This window comes from Odocoileus virginianus, chromosome 10 (assembly GCF_023699985.2).
Source record: "Odocoileus virginianus isolate 20LAN1187 ecotype Illinois chromosome 10, Ovbor_1.2, whole genome shotgun sequence".
In the NCBI taxonomy this organism is placed as follows: Eukaryota; Metazoa; Chordata; class Mammalia; order Artiodactyla; family Cervidae; genus Odocoileus; species Odocoileus virginianus.
Genome location: NC_069683.1, coordinates 28,677,829 through 28,695,465, shown reverse-complemented (window position 1 = coordinate 28,695,465; position 17,637 = coordinate 28,677,829). Strand labels below are relative to the sequence as shown.

At 40.8% G+C, this 17,637-nt stretch overlaps 1 protein-coding gene across 1 annotated transcript in view; it reads left to right on the top strand.

Annotated features, from left to right (window-relative positions):
- The first annotated feature begins 792 nt into the window (after positions 1-792).
- Positions 793-17,637, top strand: part of MRPL48 (mitochondrial ribosomal protein L48) — a 65,709-nt gene continuing 48,864 nt past the window's right edge. Inside the window, exons 1-4 of the mRNA XM_070472799.1 lie at positions 793-929; positions 12,294-12,415; positions 16,866-17,012; positions 17,194-17,327. Coding sequence (XP_070328900.1) covers positions 793-929; positions 12,294-12,415; positions 16,866-17,012; positions 17,194-17,327 — 540 coding nt within the window. The remainder of the gene's footprint in view (positions 930-12,293; positions 12,416-16,865; positions 17,013-17,193; positions 17,328-17,637) is intronic.

The following is a 17,637-nucleotide window of genomic DNA, read 5'->3' as shown; positions in this document are numbered from 1 at the left end:
ATGGGCAAGATAGCTTAAGGGGATTAAGATGCATGAAGTAGTAGGTATAAAATAAATGATACAAATATGTAATGTACAGCTGATGTAACTTTAAATGGAGTAAAAGCTATAAAAATATAGAATTAGTATGTTATAAACCTGAAACCAATGTAACATTGTAAATCAATTACACTAAAATTAGAAAATAAAAATGAGAAAAGTTAAAATGGAAGTGTTTGTTACACACATTTCAACACACACACACACACACACCACAAACAAAAGAACCGGGCCTAGGATCTGATGATCTGGAGTAGGGTGGCTCTAAATTTCCAAACAGTTCACATTTATGACTGTTGTGTCAATGCTAATTATTAACAGTATTCCCTTAGGCTTTCAAAGCTGTCGCAGTTTGAATAATAAACTCTACGGTCACCCTGTCTCTAATGATCTAAGGTTCTGAGACCCTAACTACCGGGCATTAGGACCTTGGAAAGGTTTTGCGATGACATCACCTCTGTAAAACTAAAAGTCCCACCGGACTCCCGGGAACTGGAGGCGAGGCAGGAGACCTCTGCTCGTTACTCGAAAGCCCCACTACCAACTGGGCAAATTGCCCTTTCCTCTCGGTCCTGATAACCAGAGACTATAGAGAAACACAGGGAGGGGTAAAAGCCAAAGCGCCAACCACACCCACTTTTACGCCCCGCCACACTCAGTATGGCTACTCCTGTCGGAAGTGGGGGAGGGACGCACCACCTTTAGCAGGCCCGGGGGGCGGGCTCTAGAAGGCAAATAAGTTTCAGTGGACCAATGGGGAGAGGCAAAGGGCGGGAGCTCGCCAAGGGCGTGGGCCAGAAGGCCTTCCGGCACCACTTGGGCGGGGCCAGCCTAGCTGGCGTTTTGGGGCTGCCACGTTATTCCCAGGTTTTGCCGCTGGATTTTGCCCGGTAGGGTGCCACCGTCAGCGCTTCCGGTTGGACTCAAACTTAGCTGATCAGTCCCCACCCTATCCAGAGCTTGTCCCTCCCCTTCAAAGCCAGCCGCTGTCCTTGCCTCGCTGGCCCCTCCTTCGCCATTAAGGTGACTCATCCCTATATTCCCAACAATAAATTGGCGGCGCCTTAAAAGGTTTTTTTCTGATTGTGAGAACAAACATAATTTCGAAAACTGGGAACTTGGGAAAAGAATAATGAATAGAAAAATCCACCGACCAGAAATAATCATGGTTGATTTTTGTCGTTCTTTTATTTTCTTCTGTGTACCCAATTGGGGCAATGCAGTATAAAGTTACGTAAAAATAAAATAGAGTTATGTACCGTTTGTTACAAAGTAAATATTTCTTTTATTATTTTAATTGCATACATAGTATAAAATACTCCGTGGATGAATGTGCCATAATTTTTGTATTCCACCAATAGGCTTTTAAATGTTTGTTTATTTGGCTGCCTTAGGTCTTAGTTGTGGCCTAGTTGCCAGGTTGAATGGCAAGGAAGGCAGGTTCTAACCCTGTCCTAACCTGCTTCCCTTGGATTGGAAGGCAGATGCTTAACCACTGGACCACAATAAACACCTGAGACTTTAAGTGAAAAGCAGATCGGAGGTGGGGCAGGTAGAGAAGGAGAGACAGCTAAGAACTGGCTAGTCCACAAATTGATTTTCCTTTGGAGAGTTCTTCCATAAGAATTACAAAATTGTAGAGCCTTCAGAGTCTTAGGATTCTAGAGTGTTACAATCTTGAGAGACTCAGAATCATAGTATCTTGGGGTAGTAAGAATCTCTGAAGAAACAAATCCAAACTTTCACCAAATGGTGAATATCTAACAATCAGAGTCTTCTCAAAAGTTGGGTCCTTCACATTTAAAATGTCACCTCTGGTTTTCCTTGGTGGGTCAGTGGTTAGGACTCAGAGCTTCCACTGCAGGGGCCTCTGGTTGGATCCCTGGTCTGGAATGTTCTGCATACCTTTGGATGCAGCCAAAATACCCCCCCCCCCCAAAAAAAAAAAGACACCTTTTACTAGATATACTCAGCATTTCTCGTGTGTTAAAATGGCTCTAACAACTCTTCACAGCCTGGTCAAGAAATGTCAGGTGGTGTAGCCCCAACTTCTTCCTACCTATAAGCTTTTCTAGGTATCTGTCTCACACTGAAGTTTCTAATTAGCAGGATAGGAAGGTGGAGTTTTTCATGATTTTATTCACTTATTTACTTGATAGGAGAGAAATAAGTTTTGATCTCTTGTTCCCTTCCATGGGACCTTCCATAGGAGTAGAGAGACTGACTGCTCAGGGATCCTGTAATAAAGATAAACTGACCTGAATGTGAGTCTCCGAGTAACAATTATCAAATGATAAATTGATGGTGGCATGGTGGTTAAAAATCTGCCTACCAATGCAGGAAACGAAAGAGTCCCAGATTGGGAATTCCAAGTTGGGAATTCCCTGGGTTGGGAATATCCTCTGGAGTAAGAAATGGCAAACTACTCCAGTATTCTTGTCTGGAAAAATCCCATGGACAGAGGAGCCTGGTGGGCTACAGTCCAATGGGTCATCATAAAGAGTCAGAACAGCTGAACAACTAAGCACACACGTAATGTTGAGTAGTAGAGATTGGATGAAAAGATTATTGGGCTAGGAGATTAAAACCTGAGTCCACTTTCTAGCTGTGTAATATTGAGCAAGTCATTTCAATTTTCTGAGTCTTATTTTAAAAAAATATTTAATTGGCTGTACCAGATCTTAGTCGTGGCACGCAGAATCTTTGATCTACGTTGAGGCATGCAGGATCTAGTTCCCAGAACAAGGACTGAACCTGGGCCCCCTGCATTGGGAGCATGGAGTCTTAGCCACTGGATCACAAGGGAAGTCCCCCTTTTGAGTCTTAATTTCCTCATCTTGTGATGAAGATGTAAGTCTTCCTTATAGATTATGTATAAGGAAGATTGTATATAGAATAATTGAGAGAATGTCTGTGAAGATGTTTTATTAATAGAAAAAAGAAGGCACTGTATTGTTGTTATTATTAGATGGCATAAACACTTTTTAAAAGAAAGTTTTGAAACTTTTAAAGAATCATAATCCAGAAAAATTGGAGGAGGAGATGTGGCAAAGGTAAGGTGTCATAGTAACTCCCCTAGGCCTATATGGCTGTGCATGTAGGGGAGTCCCTCCTGAGGTCAGTGCCGACTTCCCATGTCATGACAACATTATCAGCAAGGGGTGACTTCTGTTTTACTTTGAAGAATTTGCTTCCTTGACTTGGAAGGGACAGAGTTACTTCAGGTGATTTAGGGTAGAGATTTGTTGAGCATTTCATGGTAAGGATTCATGTGCTGGAGAACCCTGAAATGCTGAGCAGCTCAGTTTCAGGGAGAGTTGGAATGCATGAAGGAAGAGTGGTTCTGGAATCAAGAAGCGGCTAGGGACCACAATCGAGTTGGAAAGTATGGCTTCCTCTTAGCCCAACTTGAAGAATAATCTGTCCATTTGGGTTTAGTTTCCTGTCTATGAAATAGAAAAAACAACAAATTGCCTATGTATGGCAGAATAATGGAATCCAAGACCCTTAGAGACCAAAGGGCCTTAAGAAGTGTATGTAAATGAGGGAGACCTGGGTTCAATCCCTGAGTTGGGAAGATCCCTTGGAGAAGGGAAAGGCTACTCACTCCAGTATTCTGTCCTGGAGAATTCCATGAACTGTGTAGTCCATGGGGTTGCAAAGAGTTGGACGTGACTGAGCGACTTTCATTTCACTACATAATAGATTAAAAGAGAGCTGTTCTAGTTAAAGAAGAAGGCAGGAGTTTTGGATGGTAGCCACTTGGTCTTTCCCTTGATCTTACAGCTCCTAGTGTATCACCCTTATTGTATAGTTTTGAATATTGAGGTCTAGAGAACAGTGACTTTCTCTGGGTCATGTAATGGTAGTGTTGGGGCTTGAAACCAGATTTCTTGAAGCTCAGGGTGGTTTTCTTTCCTTTCCTATAAGCTGCTTCCTTAAACATGATAAGAGTATGTATAAAAGGCTGAACTTGGCAGAAATAAGAGTATTAAGACTCCAAAGGATAAATAGGTAACCAGCAATTCACAAAACTATGCAATTTATAAACTACCAAATTTGTGAGGATTTTTGATATGAAATTTTTTACTTAACGAGCTTTGAAAACTCAAATATATTAATATTCAGTGCTTCACGAAATGTGGTAAAAAGAGGAAATACAAAAAGATAAAGTGATAGCAATTTGACAAAATATACCAAAAACTTCAAAATGAATCTATCTAGAAGTAATTCTGCTTCTCATGATAACTATCATAAGGAAGTAACTTTTTTAACGTAAGAAGAAAATCTATATATTTATTTGGCTATGTGGGGTCTTAGTTGTGGCACACCAGATCTTTGATTTTCTTAGCAGCATGCGGGATTTTTTTACTGTGGATGCGGACTCTTGGTTGAGGCATGTGGGCTCTAGTTCCCTGACCAAGGATCCAACCTAGGCCCCTTGAGGTGAGAGCTCAGAGTCTTAGCCATTGGAACACCAGGGGAAGTCTCAAGGAAGTAATTTTAACATGAAAATTTAGTATGATCTGTAATATTCAAAGTAGACAATTTAGGATCCAATGATATATCTTTGTAATAGAATATTATGCAGCTACAATATGATATTTGCAATGAGTTTTTTAATAAACTAGGGTATAGTTTATGTTATACTGGAAATAAAACTACCTTTAAAACTGGATGCAAAAATAAAAAATAAAAAAATAAAAATAAATAAAACTGGATGCAGACTACGTCAAAATTATTTTCAAAATACATGGATAAAAAAGAAATATAATGAAATGTTAACATACTGGCTGTCTTTGGCTAGTAATGATTTTCTTTATTTGCTTTCAGTTTTCTATCCAAATGTTTTGCACTAAGTATGCCCTCCCCACCCTTTTAAGAAAAGCTCTCAGGGACCCAAATAAGAGTAGCGTATCATTAGAACTATTTATGTTTTTATTAGGCTTCTCTGGTGGCTCAGATGGTTAAGAATCCACCTGCAATGCAGGAGATCTGGGTTTTATCCCAGATTGGAAAATCCCTTGCAGGAGGGCATAGCAACGCCACTCCAGTATTCTTGCCTGGAGAATCCCCATGGACAAAGAGCCTGGCAGGCTACAGTCCATGGGCTTGTAAAGAGTCAGACATGTCTGAGTGACTAAGCACACACACAGGTTTTGATTAGAAAACCTGGGGTCAAAGATGTTAGTATTCTTCTGCAGGCCCAGTGTTTGTCTACAGATATTTTCTGGTGCCTTCAATATGCACATGCAATAAATATTCTGAGAGAAACACAATGCTGAATCAGACAGGGATTCTCAAATCAAAGAGCATTTTCTAGTGGTCAAACACATCTGTAAACAGCTATAATAAAAATGCTGAAGTCCAAAAGGGAAGTATAGGAAAAGAGGTAGATCAGAATTTCAGTGTAATAGAACCAATGAGTATGTAAATAGGAGTGGTTGGAATGGCAAACTGGCAATAGATATGAGAGTTATGAATTCCAAGGAAAAGAGTGTGTTGTTAAACTGGAGGGCTATAAGTGGTGATTGAAGTTTGGGGTTTTTTTTTCCCCCCCTGGCTGTGTTGCAAGGCATGCAGAATCTTTAATTCCCCAACCAGACTCTTTAGTGCCCCCTGAGTGGAAGCATGGCACTGGACTGCCAGGGAATTCCCCTAATGTTTTTAAAATTATGATCTCCATGACATGTACTTCAGGAACGCAGCTTTTGGAAATAAACCGGAATGGGGATGAGACTGAAGGCCGTAAGAAGCCAGCACAATAGTTCAGATGAGAGACAGTAAAAGTGGATCTTGGAAGGTAGATGTGGAGGTAAAGAGGAGGAGGCATTCAAATAAAGTCAGGAACAGGATAACTGGAGATGAAGGTTAGAAGCTCCTATCTCAGTAGATCAAGGAAGTATTATTTTCTGAGGAATTTATTTAAAATGAGACTTCACATCATGATTTTATAAAATCTGCGTTTGTGTCTCTGATCCCAAGTTGCTGGGGAGGAAAATTACATTTGAAACTGTGAGCAGTTTGCTAGAGTGAAATTACAGTTTTTCTATTTTTTAGTACACATGTCATATCTGGGGCTTGGGCAGCAGCAGTACAAAGGATTCTTCCTAGTCCATAAGAAGAGTTTTTCAATATTTAAAGTTTTTAACATGACGAATGTCCTTGTTGCTTGTAAATATTAAATATTATTATAGTATTTAATATAGAAAATTGCTACTTCACTACCAACCTTTTGTTTACTTGTGACCATGGAATGATAGAAAATTAAGGGTGTAATAGCAATTGTCTGTATTAATCACCTATATGTACAATTTCAGTGAACAAAGTGCAGTTTTTGTAGCTTTTTCTTTCAACCTATGCTATTTTTTGTTTCAATTCTGTTTATTCAAATGTAATTTTATTTTTAAGATATTTGAAAGTGAAAAAAAAGAATTTTCTTGCATCGAGTAATGGTGTGAACTAAAGAAGTGGTTTTGTGCAGGCCGACCTGAAAGGGATGGGAGGAGGTGGGAAAATATGGCCTCTCAGGTATCCAGAGGAGCTGTGTGCGGCAGGAACTCTCCCAGTATCCCTGGGCTGGAGGCTGGGTTGGACCAACCTGAATACAGAATCCAGACTTCAAGAGAGATTCTCAACTGAGTTGCACATCTAGCTGCTTGGTGAGAGGGTTGCACCCTCTCTCTCCCTTTTTGTAGGCTTCTAAGATCCTACTAACCACCTGAGCTTTCCTCTTGCAGCCTATTTCATCATCCTTTCTCCCTCTCTTCAGGATTAGGTAATTCCCATTCACTTGGCCCAGCACAAGCAGAAAACTCCTGGTAAAGTATAGGCGGGAGAGATAGCACCATTTTTTCTGGGTTTTTTTAGGTAGCCAGTTTTCTTCCACTTCCAGCCTTTGATTTTATTTTTTTTCCCCTTTCAAGTATGATTTTCTTTGTACCAAAATCACACCAAACATAGAAGCAGAAGAGTCCTACTGAAGCTGAAATAGTTTTCAGTTGGAGGCAGCTTAATGCATATCTTTTCACGTAAGTCAAAAATTAGAGCTGTTTGACACTTTTGGGAAACTTTTTATAATAGGTCCATAGAATTATTACTTTAAAGGAAGTTTAGCCTGAGATCAAACATCTTCTTCTAAAGGGCTTCCTTTTATCCTCTCTTATTTCCTAAAGCTTTCTCTGATGTGGTTGTGCTGAGGGCTGGGAAAGTATTTTTAAAAGCTTCTAAAGACAGCTGGCCTGTAAAAATAAAGCCAGAAAGGCAAAAGTTTCTCCATGCTTTGTGTGTGTGTGTGTGTGTGTGTGTGTGTGTGTGTGTGTGTGTGTAAGATCTGGAGAAAAATCTAAATCCATAAGAACCATTGAGGAACCTTTAAATACTCACTCATTCATTATTTCATCCAACATTTTAGGAGCTTCATTATGTTCTATGAACTGTGTCAAATGCTGGGGATATAAACGAAAATAAAGAATATTCCTTTATGGATATGCTACACAGGACTAAGTATAATATTAAGTTGACAAAGATTGGGAGACACCTGTCTTAAAGGGGAGGAGAAATTTACAAAGCTGAAGCAGAAGTTGATCTTTCAGTGCATTTAGCCTCCATTCTTATTTGGGAAGACAGTGATCCCATTATTAGTTCCTCGCTTAAGTTGCTTGTGGCCAAATTAATTTGTTATGTAAATACCAAGTCACCAAGTGTTGGTTTGAGATTTGGGATTGGCAGTGAGAAGATCTCAGAGCTTCTAGTTTGCTTTTGCTCTTGTTGACCATAAAAGGGACTTTCAGAGCAAAAAAAAATCTATTGTCATTATCCTGTTTTTGTCATGTGTTTTTGTTGCTGCTCTTCAGTTCCTTAATCATGTTAGACTCTGTGTGACCCCATGAAGTGCAGCGTGCCAGGCTTCCTGTCCTTTACTATTTCCTGGAGTCTGCTCAACTTCATGTCCATCTCATCCTCTGCCACCCCCTTCTCCTTTTGCCTTCCATCTTTCCCATCACTAGGTTCTTTTCCAAACAGCTGTCTCTTCAAATCAGGTGGCCAAAGTATTGGAGTTTCAGCTTCAGCATCAGTCCTTCCAATGAATATTCAGGGTTGATTTCCTTTAGGATTGACTGGTTTGATCTCGCTGTCCAAGAGACTCTCAAGACTCTTCTCCAGCCCCACAGTTTGAAAACATTGGCGCTTGGCCTTCTTTCTGGTCCACCTCTCACATCTATAGATGATTACTGGAAAAACCGTAGCTTTGACTACGTGGACCTTTGTTGGCAAAGTGATGTCTCTGCTTTTAAATATGCTGTCTAGGTTTGTCATAGCTTTTCTTCCAAGGAGCAAGCGTCTTTTAATTTTATGGCTGCATTCACCATCTGGAGTGATTTTGGAGCCCCCAAAATAAAATCTGTGACTGCATCCACTATTCCCCCCATCTATTTGCCATGAAGTGATGGGACTGGATGCCATGATCTTAGTTTTAAGCTAAAACTAATGTTTTGTTTGAATGTTGAGTTTTAAGCCAGCTTTCACGCTCCTCTTTCACCCTCATGAAGAGGCTCTTTAGTACCTCTTCACTTTCTGCCATTAGAGTGGTATCATGTCCATTTCTACGGTTATTGATACTTTTCCTGGCAACCTTGTCATGTACTAACTGTTTAAGCTTAGACAAGCTACCTATCTTCTTCCCTTCAGTTTTGTCATGTACAAAGTGAGAAAACACACTTAGTATCCTATCTTTGATAAAACTACATAATGTTCACATAGATGGGTTGGAAAGTACAAACCAATAAACAAAATAATATCTGTGTTAATCTTTGAGGTGGAAAAAAAAACTCCTTTAAAAATGCTTACAATATAGTGGGAAAGGTATACAAGTGAATAAATAGTTACAATACACTTGTGTTGAGGGCATGAAAAATAGGCTGGACAAATACAGTAGAGTAGAATTCATTTCATTCCTGTGAAATGAATGCAAGAAGCTAAATAGGAAAGGTAACATTCAACTTCTGTCTTGAAAGATGAGTAGATATTTTCCAGGAGGATGAGTAAAGAAAGGTCATTTTAGCAGAGGAAATTGCAGATACAAAGGCAGGTAGGTGTGAGAGAGTATATCGTGATTGAGTAATTGTAGGAATTTATTGACTGGGGAGTAATATTTGTGCTGAAAGGGGTGAGAAATGAGGCTAGATAGATAGGCAAGTTCTAGAGAGTGAAGGACTTGAAATGTTATGCTCTTACACTCTGGAGTTTACACCTGATCTGGATCCAACAACACAAGAGAAGACTATACACATGGACATCACCAGATGGTCAATACAAAATTCAGATTGATTATATTCTTTGCAGCCAAAGATGGAGAAGCTCTATACAGTAAGCACAAACAAGACTGGGAGCTGACTGTGGCTCAGATCATGAACTCCTTATTGCCAAATTCAGACATATATTGAAGAAAGTAGGGAAAACCACTAGACCATTCAGGTATGACCTAAATCAAATCCCTTATGATTATACAGTGATAGTGACAAATAGATTCAAGAGATCAGATCTGATAGAGTCCCTGAAGAACTATGGATGGAGTTTCATGACATTGTACAGGAGGCAGGGATCAAGACCATCCCCAAGGAAAAGAAATGCAAAAAGGCAAAATGCTTGTCTGAGGAGGCCTTACAAATAGCTGAGAAAAGAAGAGAAGCTAAAGACAAAGGAGAAAAGGAAAGATAAACCCATCTGAAGGCAGAGTTCCAAAGAATAGCAAGGAGAGATAACAAAGCCTTCTTCAGTGATCAAAGCAAAGAAATAGAGGAAAAAATAGAACGGGGAAGACTAGCGATCTCTTAAAAAAAAAAATTAAAGATACCAAGAGAATATTTCATGCAAAGATGGGCACAATAAAGGACAGAAAGGGTACGGACCTAACAAAAGCAGAAGATATTAAGAAGAGGTGGCAAAAATACACAGAAGAATTATACAAAAAAATCTTCATGACCCAGATAACCATGATGGTGTGATCACTTAACTGGAGCCAGACATCCTGGAATGTGAAAGTCAAGTGGGCCTTAGGAAGCATCACTACAAACAAAGCTAGTGGAGGTGATGGAATTCCAGTTGAGCTATTTCAAATCCTAAAAGATGATGCTGGGAAAGTGCTGCACTCAATATGTCAGCAAATTTGGAAAACTCAGCAGTGCCACAGCACTGGAAAAGGTAAGTTTTCATTCCAATCCCAAAGAAAGACAGTGCCAAAGAAGGTTCAAACTACCACACAATTGCACTCATTTCATGCGCTAGCAAAGAAATGCTCAAAATTCTCCAAGCCAAGCTTCAACAGTACGTGAACTGTGAACTTCCATATGTTCAAGCTGGATTTAGAAAAGGCAGAGGAACCAGAGATCAAATTGCTAACATCCATTAGATCATCAAAAAAGAAAGAGTTCCAAAAAAAAATCTACTTCTGCTTTATTGACTATGCCAAAGCCTTTAACTGTGTGTGGATCACAGCAAACTGTAGAAAATTCTTAAAGAGATGGGAATACCAGACCACCTGATCTGCTTCCTGAGAAATCTTTATGCAGGTCAAGAAGCAACAGTTAGAACTGGACATGGAAAAACAGACTGGTTCCAAATTCAGAAAGTAGTACGTCAAGGCTGTATATTGTCACCCTGCTTATTTAACTTATATGCGAGTACATCATGCAAAATGCTGGGCTGTATGAAGCACCAGCAGGAATCAAGATTGTCAGGAGAAATATCAATAACCTCAGATATGCAGATGACACCACCCTTATGGCAGAAAGCGAAGAACTAAAGAACCGCTTGATGAAAGTAAAAGTGGAGAGTGAAAAAGCTGGCTTAAAACTCAACATTCAGAAAACGAAGATCATGGCATCCAGTCCCATCACTCATGTCAAATAGATGGGGAAACAACAGAAACAGTGAAAGACTTTTATTTTGGAGGGCTCCAAAATCACTGCAGATGGTGACTGCAGCCATGAAATTAAAAGACACTTGCTCCTTGCAAGAAAAGCTATGATCAACCTAGACAGCATATTAAAAAGCAGAGACATTACTTTGCCAACAAATGTCCTTCTAGTGAAAGCTATGGTTTTTCCAGTAGTCATGTATAGATGTGAGAGTTGGACTATAAAGAAAGCTGAGTGCTGAAGAATTGATGCTTTTGAACTGTGGTGTTGGAGAAGACTCTTGAGAGTCCCTTGGACTGCAAGGAGATCCAACCAGTCCATCCTAAAGGAAATCAGTCCTGTATATTCATTGAAAGGACTGATGCTGAAGTTGAAACTCCAATACTTTGGCCGTCTGATGCAAAGAACCAACTCATTTTAAAAGACCCTGATGCTGGGAAAGATTGAAGGTGGGAGGAGAAGGAGATGACAGAGGATGAGATGGTTGGATGGCATCACTGACTCAATGGACATGAGTTTAAGCAAGCTCCGGGAATTGGTGATGGACAGGGAAGCTTGGTGTGCTGCAGTCCATGTGGTCTCGGAGTCGGACAGGACTGAGTGACTGAACTGAACTGAGACCTGGTCCTATAGACTACTCCAGGGAGCTACTAGCCATATGGTGCTATTTACATTTTAATTAAAATTAAATTAAAATCCAATTCCTAGGTTGTACTAATCACACTTCAAGGGCTTAATTGCCACAAGTGGTTGGTAGATACCGTTTGGACAGAGCAGATATAGTACATGAATATATTTTCAGGAAGTTCTGTTGGATAGTACTGCTATAGGCAGTGTGTGGGAAGTATAAAATGTCCTTGGGTGGAGGAGTGATATGGTCATATTTGTGTTTAAAAACATCACTCTGATGGCAAAACTGAGTGGCTTGGAGGAGAGCAAAAGGGGGATTTGTCAAATCATTTTAAAAGGGAAGCAACCACAGGACTTCCCCAGCTGAGATTGCCCTTTTGGAAACCTGCAGTTGCAGTTCTATGGAGTAGAAGGAGTCCAGGTGATGAAATCAGCCAGCTCATCACTTATAGTGTGACTTCTGTTAACTAGGTAACTTCTTCATACCTCTGTTCCTCATCTATGTAATGGGTATAATGATGCCCAGATTCTCAGGGTTATTGGGAGAATCAAATAAACATACCTGAAAAGATCTGACCTTGTACAATCTAAGAACTTGAAGTGTTTCGTTTCCTATTTGAAAGCTTGCTTCTGGGGTTCCCTGGGGTTCCAGTGGTTAAGAATCCACCTTGCAATGTAAGGAATGCTGGTTTTATTCCTGGTCAGGGAAGATCCCATGCCAGGGTCCAGCCCCAGCAGGATCCAGGGGAACCCTCAGGATGAACAGCGTCGGCGAATGAGAGAGAGAGAGAAAGAAAAAAGGAGAGAAAGAAAGAGACCAGACCGGAGTGTGTGGCAGAGTCTGGCAGTTGCTTTATTTTTCACCATCGCCTTTATACCCTAAGTCGGTACATTTCTAAGGGGGAGATAAGCATACAGACTTAGTTTAACATTCCATTAGCTGTCCTTCACTAAACCAGGTGTGCTCTGTATATTTTTTGTTTATGAGAGTCTTTTCCCATAGATTTTTGTACATTATCTTCTGGCCTTGAGCTTAGCAGAAAACAGAAAAGTGGCGGTCTCATGGTACAGCAGGTTGCAACATAATAGAAATACAATCCTGTTAACATAAAAGTCAGTCTTTTTGCAGAAATTCTCAGCTAAATTTATCTAAAAAGTTTAGCACACAAAGACTCTGCGGCTCTGGTGAGGGAGACCCTGTTTAGCACTCCTGGTTGAAATTAACAATTATCTTATTGTTTTTACACTAGGGCTAAACTCTTATTTTTCTAGATCTCCAACTATATTAACAATAGTTTCCAGTGCACAACCTCAGCACATTAACATCAATCAAAAATTGATCTAATAACCACTTTTAAAACAATATTTTTTGTATTCTCTAATAGGGCTTCCTCAGCCCCCAAAGGGCTCTGTGCCTATTCTGGCCTTTTTTATGGTTAATCTCTATGTGTAATATCTTTTGGCTTTCAGGCCTGTTGACAATTTATGGCTTGCACCTGGTGCAACTTTAAGCAACTTCAGTAGCCGACCCTGTCTTTTTTGTGGTTAATCTATTTTCTTTCTATTAGGTGTCTCCATGGGAACTAGATAGGATTACATTTTTACAGAACAGAAATGCAAAGGATTGCAAAAACAGCAGATATGGCACAAAACAGGCTCTTAGTCTAAAAGTTAACTACCTGCAAGAAGTCACCAGCTAATCTCTATCTAAACTATTTTCTATTAGGCACATTTGTGGCTATAATATCTGTGGAGCTTTTCTCACCCCGCGGAGGGACCTATGCTTAATAGTTTCTTTTGTTAGTGTACTGTGCTTAGGATGTTTAGAACCATCATGAGCATTTTTTGCAATGAGAGCACACATTTATCAAACAAGCCAGAATGCCAGCAAAAGGGTTTGAATAGAAGCATTTCCTTCATCCCTGGCCCCTTCATAGGGTACCAGCATCCAGGAGATTTATTAATTAGGGTTTTAAGTTGGTCTTTATTCAATGAAAGAGGAGCAGGAGAGCTCTCGGCAGGCAACACAAGAATCCGCAGCAGGGTAAACAAGAACAACAGCAGAAAAGGGGGGAGGATACAGGGTGAGGTAGAGGCCGGGGCCAACCTGGAGGGTCCCTTATATCCTGGACGGCCTTGCCTGTCAGGTTTCTTCCTCATGACCTCGTCATGGATGGGGTCCCTGACGGCCTTGCCTGTCCGGTATTTTCTTCGTGACCTCGTCATGGGCGGGATCCCTCATAGTGGCTCCCGGCAGTCCCACAGTCTGCTGAGCAACTACCTACAATAGCCCTTTGTAACTCCTTAGAATTTCAGCATAGGAAGGGCTGATAAATCAATAGGATAAGGTACCTTGGCAGGGTTTCTGACAACAAAGCAAACTCTGACTTAACTGAAGACCCATTCATGTTTACCAGTTTTTACATCTTTTACTTGCTAAGAACAAAAATAATAATAACAAAACAGAAGCAAAGTAATAATAACAGCAACAATAAAAATGACTGCATATTGGTGATTTCACTTGATGTTGACTTTGTGACCATGCACTCCCTTCATATACAGAGTTTATGTGTGTATCTCTGTAAGTGGAATTCCTCATTGCTTTATAATTGTCTGTTTACAACTTGGCCTTCCTACTAATCTCTATGTTGTTGCTGAGTTGCTAAGTCTTGTCCGACACTTTTGCGACCCCATAGACTATAGTCTGCCAGGCTTCTCTGTCCATAGAATTTTCAAGGCAAGAATACTGGAGTGGGTTGCCATTTCCTTCTCCAAGGGATCTTCCTGATCCAAGAACTGAAGTTGCCTCTCCTACTTTGGCAGGTGGGTTCTTTACCACTGAGTCACCAGTGAAGCTCACTAATGTCTACAAGCCACTTAAAAATTATAAAATATAATTTAATATATGTATACCTAGTGAATTGATTACTACAGTCAAGCTAGTTAATATATCACCTCCTCACAGCTTTTTTTTGTGTGATGAGAGCATCTGAAACACTCTTAGCACATTTCCAATATTCAATACAGTGTTAACAACTATAGTCATCATGCTGTACATTAGATCTCTAGATTTATTCATCCTACATAACTGGAAATTTGTATCCTTTGACTAACATCTCCTCATCTCTCCTCTTCATCCCCACTACCTCAAGCCCTGGTAACCACCATCCTATACTCTGTTTCTATGAATTTGATCGTTCTACATTCCACATAAGTGAGATCATGGAGTATTTATCTTTCTGGGCCTGGCTTATTTCATTCAGCATAATGTCCTTCAGTTTCATCCATATCATAAATGACAGGATTTCCTTCTTTTTAAATGCTGTTGTAATATTCCATTATACATACACTGTTTTTACTGTTTTCTATAATGGCCATAGCAATTTACATTGCCACCAACAATGTGCAAGGGTTCCCTTTTCTCAACATCCTCACCAAAGCTTATTTTTTATTTCTTTGATAATAGCCATTCATTCAGGTGTGAGGTATCTCATTGTGGTTGTAATTTGCATTTTGCTGATGATTAGTGATCTTGAGCCTTTTTTCATATACCTATTGACCATTTGTACGTCTTATAAGAAATGTCTCTTCAGATCCTTTGTCAAATTTCAAGCCAGGTTTCTTGCTATCAAGTTGAGTTCTCTCTCTCTCTCTATATATATATTATATATATATATATATTAGATATTAACTCCTTATCAGATGTATTATTTGGAAACACTTCCTCCCATTCTGTTGGTTGTCTCTTCACTCTGTTGTTGCGTTTCCTGCACGGAAAACTTCTAGTTTGATGCATTCCTCTGTCAGCTACTTAAGGACTGAAGCTGCCTCTCCTACTTTGGCAGGTGGGTTCTTTACCGCTGAGCCACCGGGGAAGCTCACTAATCTCTACATGAGTAGGATACTCAGTTGCATCCTACTCTTTGTGACCCTGTTGACTGTAGTCCGCCAGGTTCCTCTGTCCATGGAATTTTCCAGGCAAGAATACTGGAGTGGGTTGCCATTTCCTACTCTAGAACATCTTCCCCACCCAGGTATCAAACCCGCGTCTCTTGCACCTCCTGCATTAGCAGGCAGATTCTTTACCACTGCGCCTTCTGGGAAGCTCTCACTTGAGGGCAGGGACTGTATAATACTCATCTCTGTTTTTCCAATGTTCAAGCAATAGATTGGCACAAAGTCATACTAAGTAAATGATTGATATACGTAAATAAGTAAATGAATGTGTGCTGTGACATTATTATCTCGTGAGAAGGTGTCTGTCAGAGGGAAAACACTTTGCATAAAGGAGACAGTTTGAAACTCAGTTCTGCCTCGGTTGCTTGGCCCTAGACAAGCCTTTCTAACCTCTCGCAAAATCCTTACATGTAAAACCCAGTGATAATATCTCACTAATAGGCTTGTTATAAGGAATAAATTGATGCTCTGAGCATAATGCACTGCATACAGTGGCCACTCACTAAAAAATAGCTATTATCAATTATTATGAGGCAACTGAATGTCAGGAAGGCTCACTTAGGGTCATTCAGTTTTTAAATAGAGGTTAGAAGTCAGATTTCCATGTCCTCTGCTAGACCCTGGAATGAATTAATCAGGCAGGACTTCAGTCCCTGCTGCGGCTTAGTTGCTCAGTCGTGTCCAACTCTCTGCAGCCCCAAGGATTGTAGCCTGGCAGGCTCCTCTGTCCATGGAATTTTCCAGGCAAGAATACTAGAGAGTGGGTTGCCATTCCCTTCTCCAGGGGATCTCCCCCACCCAGGTATAGAACAGCATCTCTTGCGCCTCCTGCAATGGCAGGCAGATTTTTTTACCTCTAGTGTTACCTGTGAGAAACTCGCAATTAAACACGGGAAAGAGAAATTAACAAATAATTAATATACAGTGAGTGAGGTGAAAGTCGATCAGTTGTGTCCGACTTTTTTGAGATCTCATGGACTATACAGTCCATGGAATTCTCCAGGCCAGAATACTGGAGAGGGTAGCCGTTCCCTTCTCCAGGGGATCTTACCAAGACAGGGATCGAACCAAGGTCTCCCGCATTGCGGGCGTATTCTTTACCAACTGAGCTATCAGGGAAACCGATAATATATAGTATGGCAGGTCAAATAGCAGAATTGTCTGCAAATTATTGGGGCAAAACAGAGATGGCAGTTATTTCTGCCTGGAGAAGTAGCACTGAAAGCGACATTTGAGCTGTAATGAGAACGGAGACTGAGGGGATTTTTAGACAGAGTCTCAGAAGCTGCCGGAACCAAGGTGCTGATGGAGTTGAGTGAGTCTCGGTCGGATATTGTTGCCGGACTGGGTCGAGGCCGTTCCGTCAGTGTTTTCAGACACCCTGGGGTCGCGGCTTGTTGCGCCCATCTTCATCTGGCAAAAGTACCGGCCACGCTGCCGCCAAGGATGAACGGAGCACTAGGAAAGGTAACGCAGTCCATCCAAGCTGGGTGCGGGAGAGGTGGTGAGAAGAGCGGAGCTGGGAGGGGGCGGCGGCGCCATCACGCGGCTGCCGACATCCGGGTAAGAGACTTGGGCAAGAACAAGCTCTTCCCGGCAGCACGTGCGGCGCCCCGTCAAAGGGTTGCGCTTTCTCCTCTGTTCCAAGGAGGATTCGGCTGCGGTTACCCGAGCGCCACGCCCCCTCCGTGCTACCGTCGCCTCACATTGGCCTGGAAAGAGAGGAGACCTGCAACGGGAATCACCCGTATAGATCCGGATAGTATCTATGACCTTCAGCAGGTCATTTTATTTTTGCTCTAAGTTACCAACTTCCAGATTTTTTTTCTAAGAATACCGTTCTTGACTCGTTGAACAGATTGGGATGTGAGGCAGCTTGGCGATAGGGAAGCGTAATATTAAAAAAAACGTTTTGACTTAGAAAGCCTTAGTTACGTGACTGCAGTAAAACCGTATGAACCACCATAAAGCATTCCTTTGCTTTCCTTTGTCCTCTTAACAGATTAAAATTGTCCTTTTTCAGTTGTATCATACTGTTTAGAATAATGACTTTTTTTTTTTAGCAATTTATGTTAAAATTTTATTTGAGGAA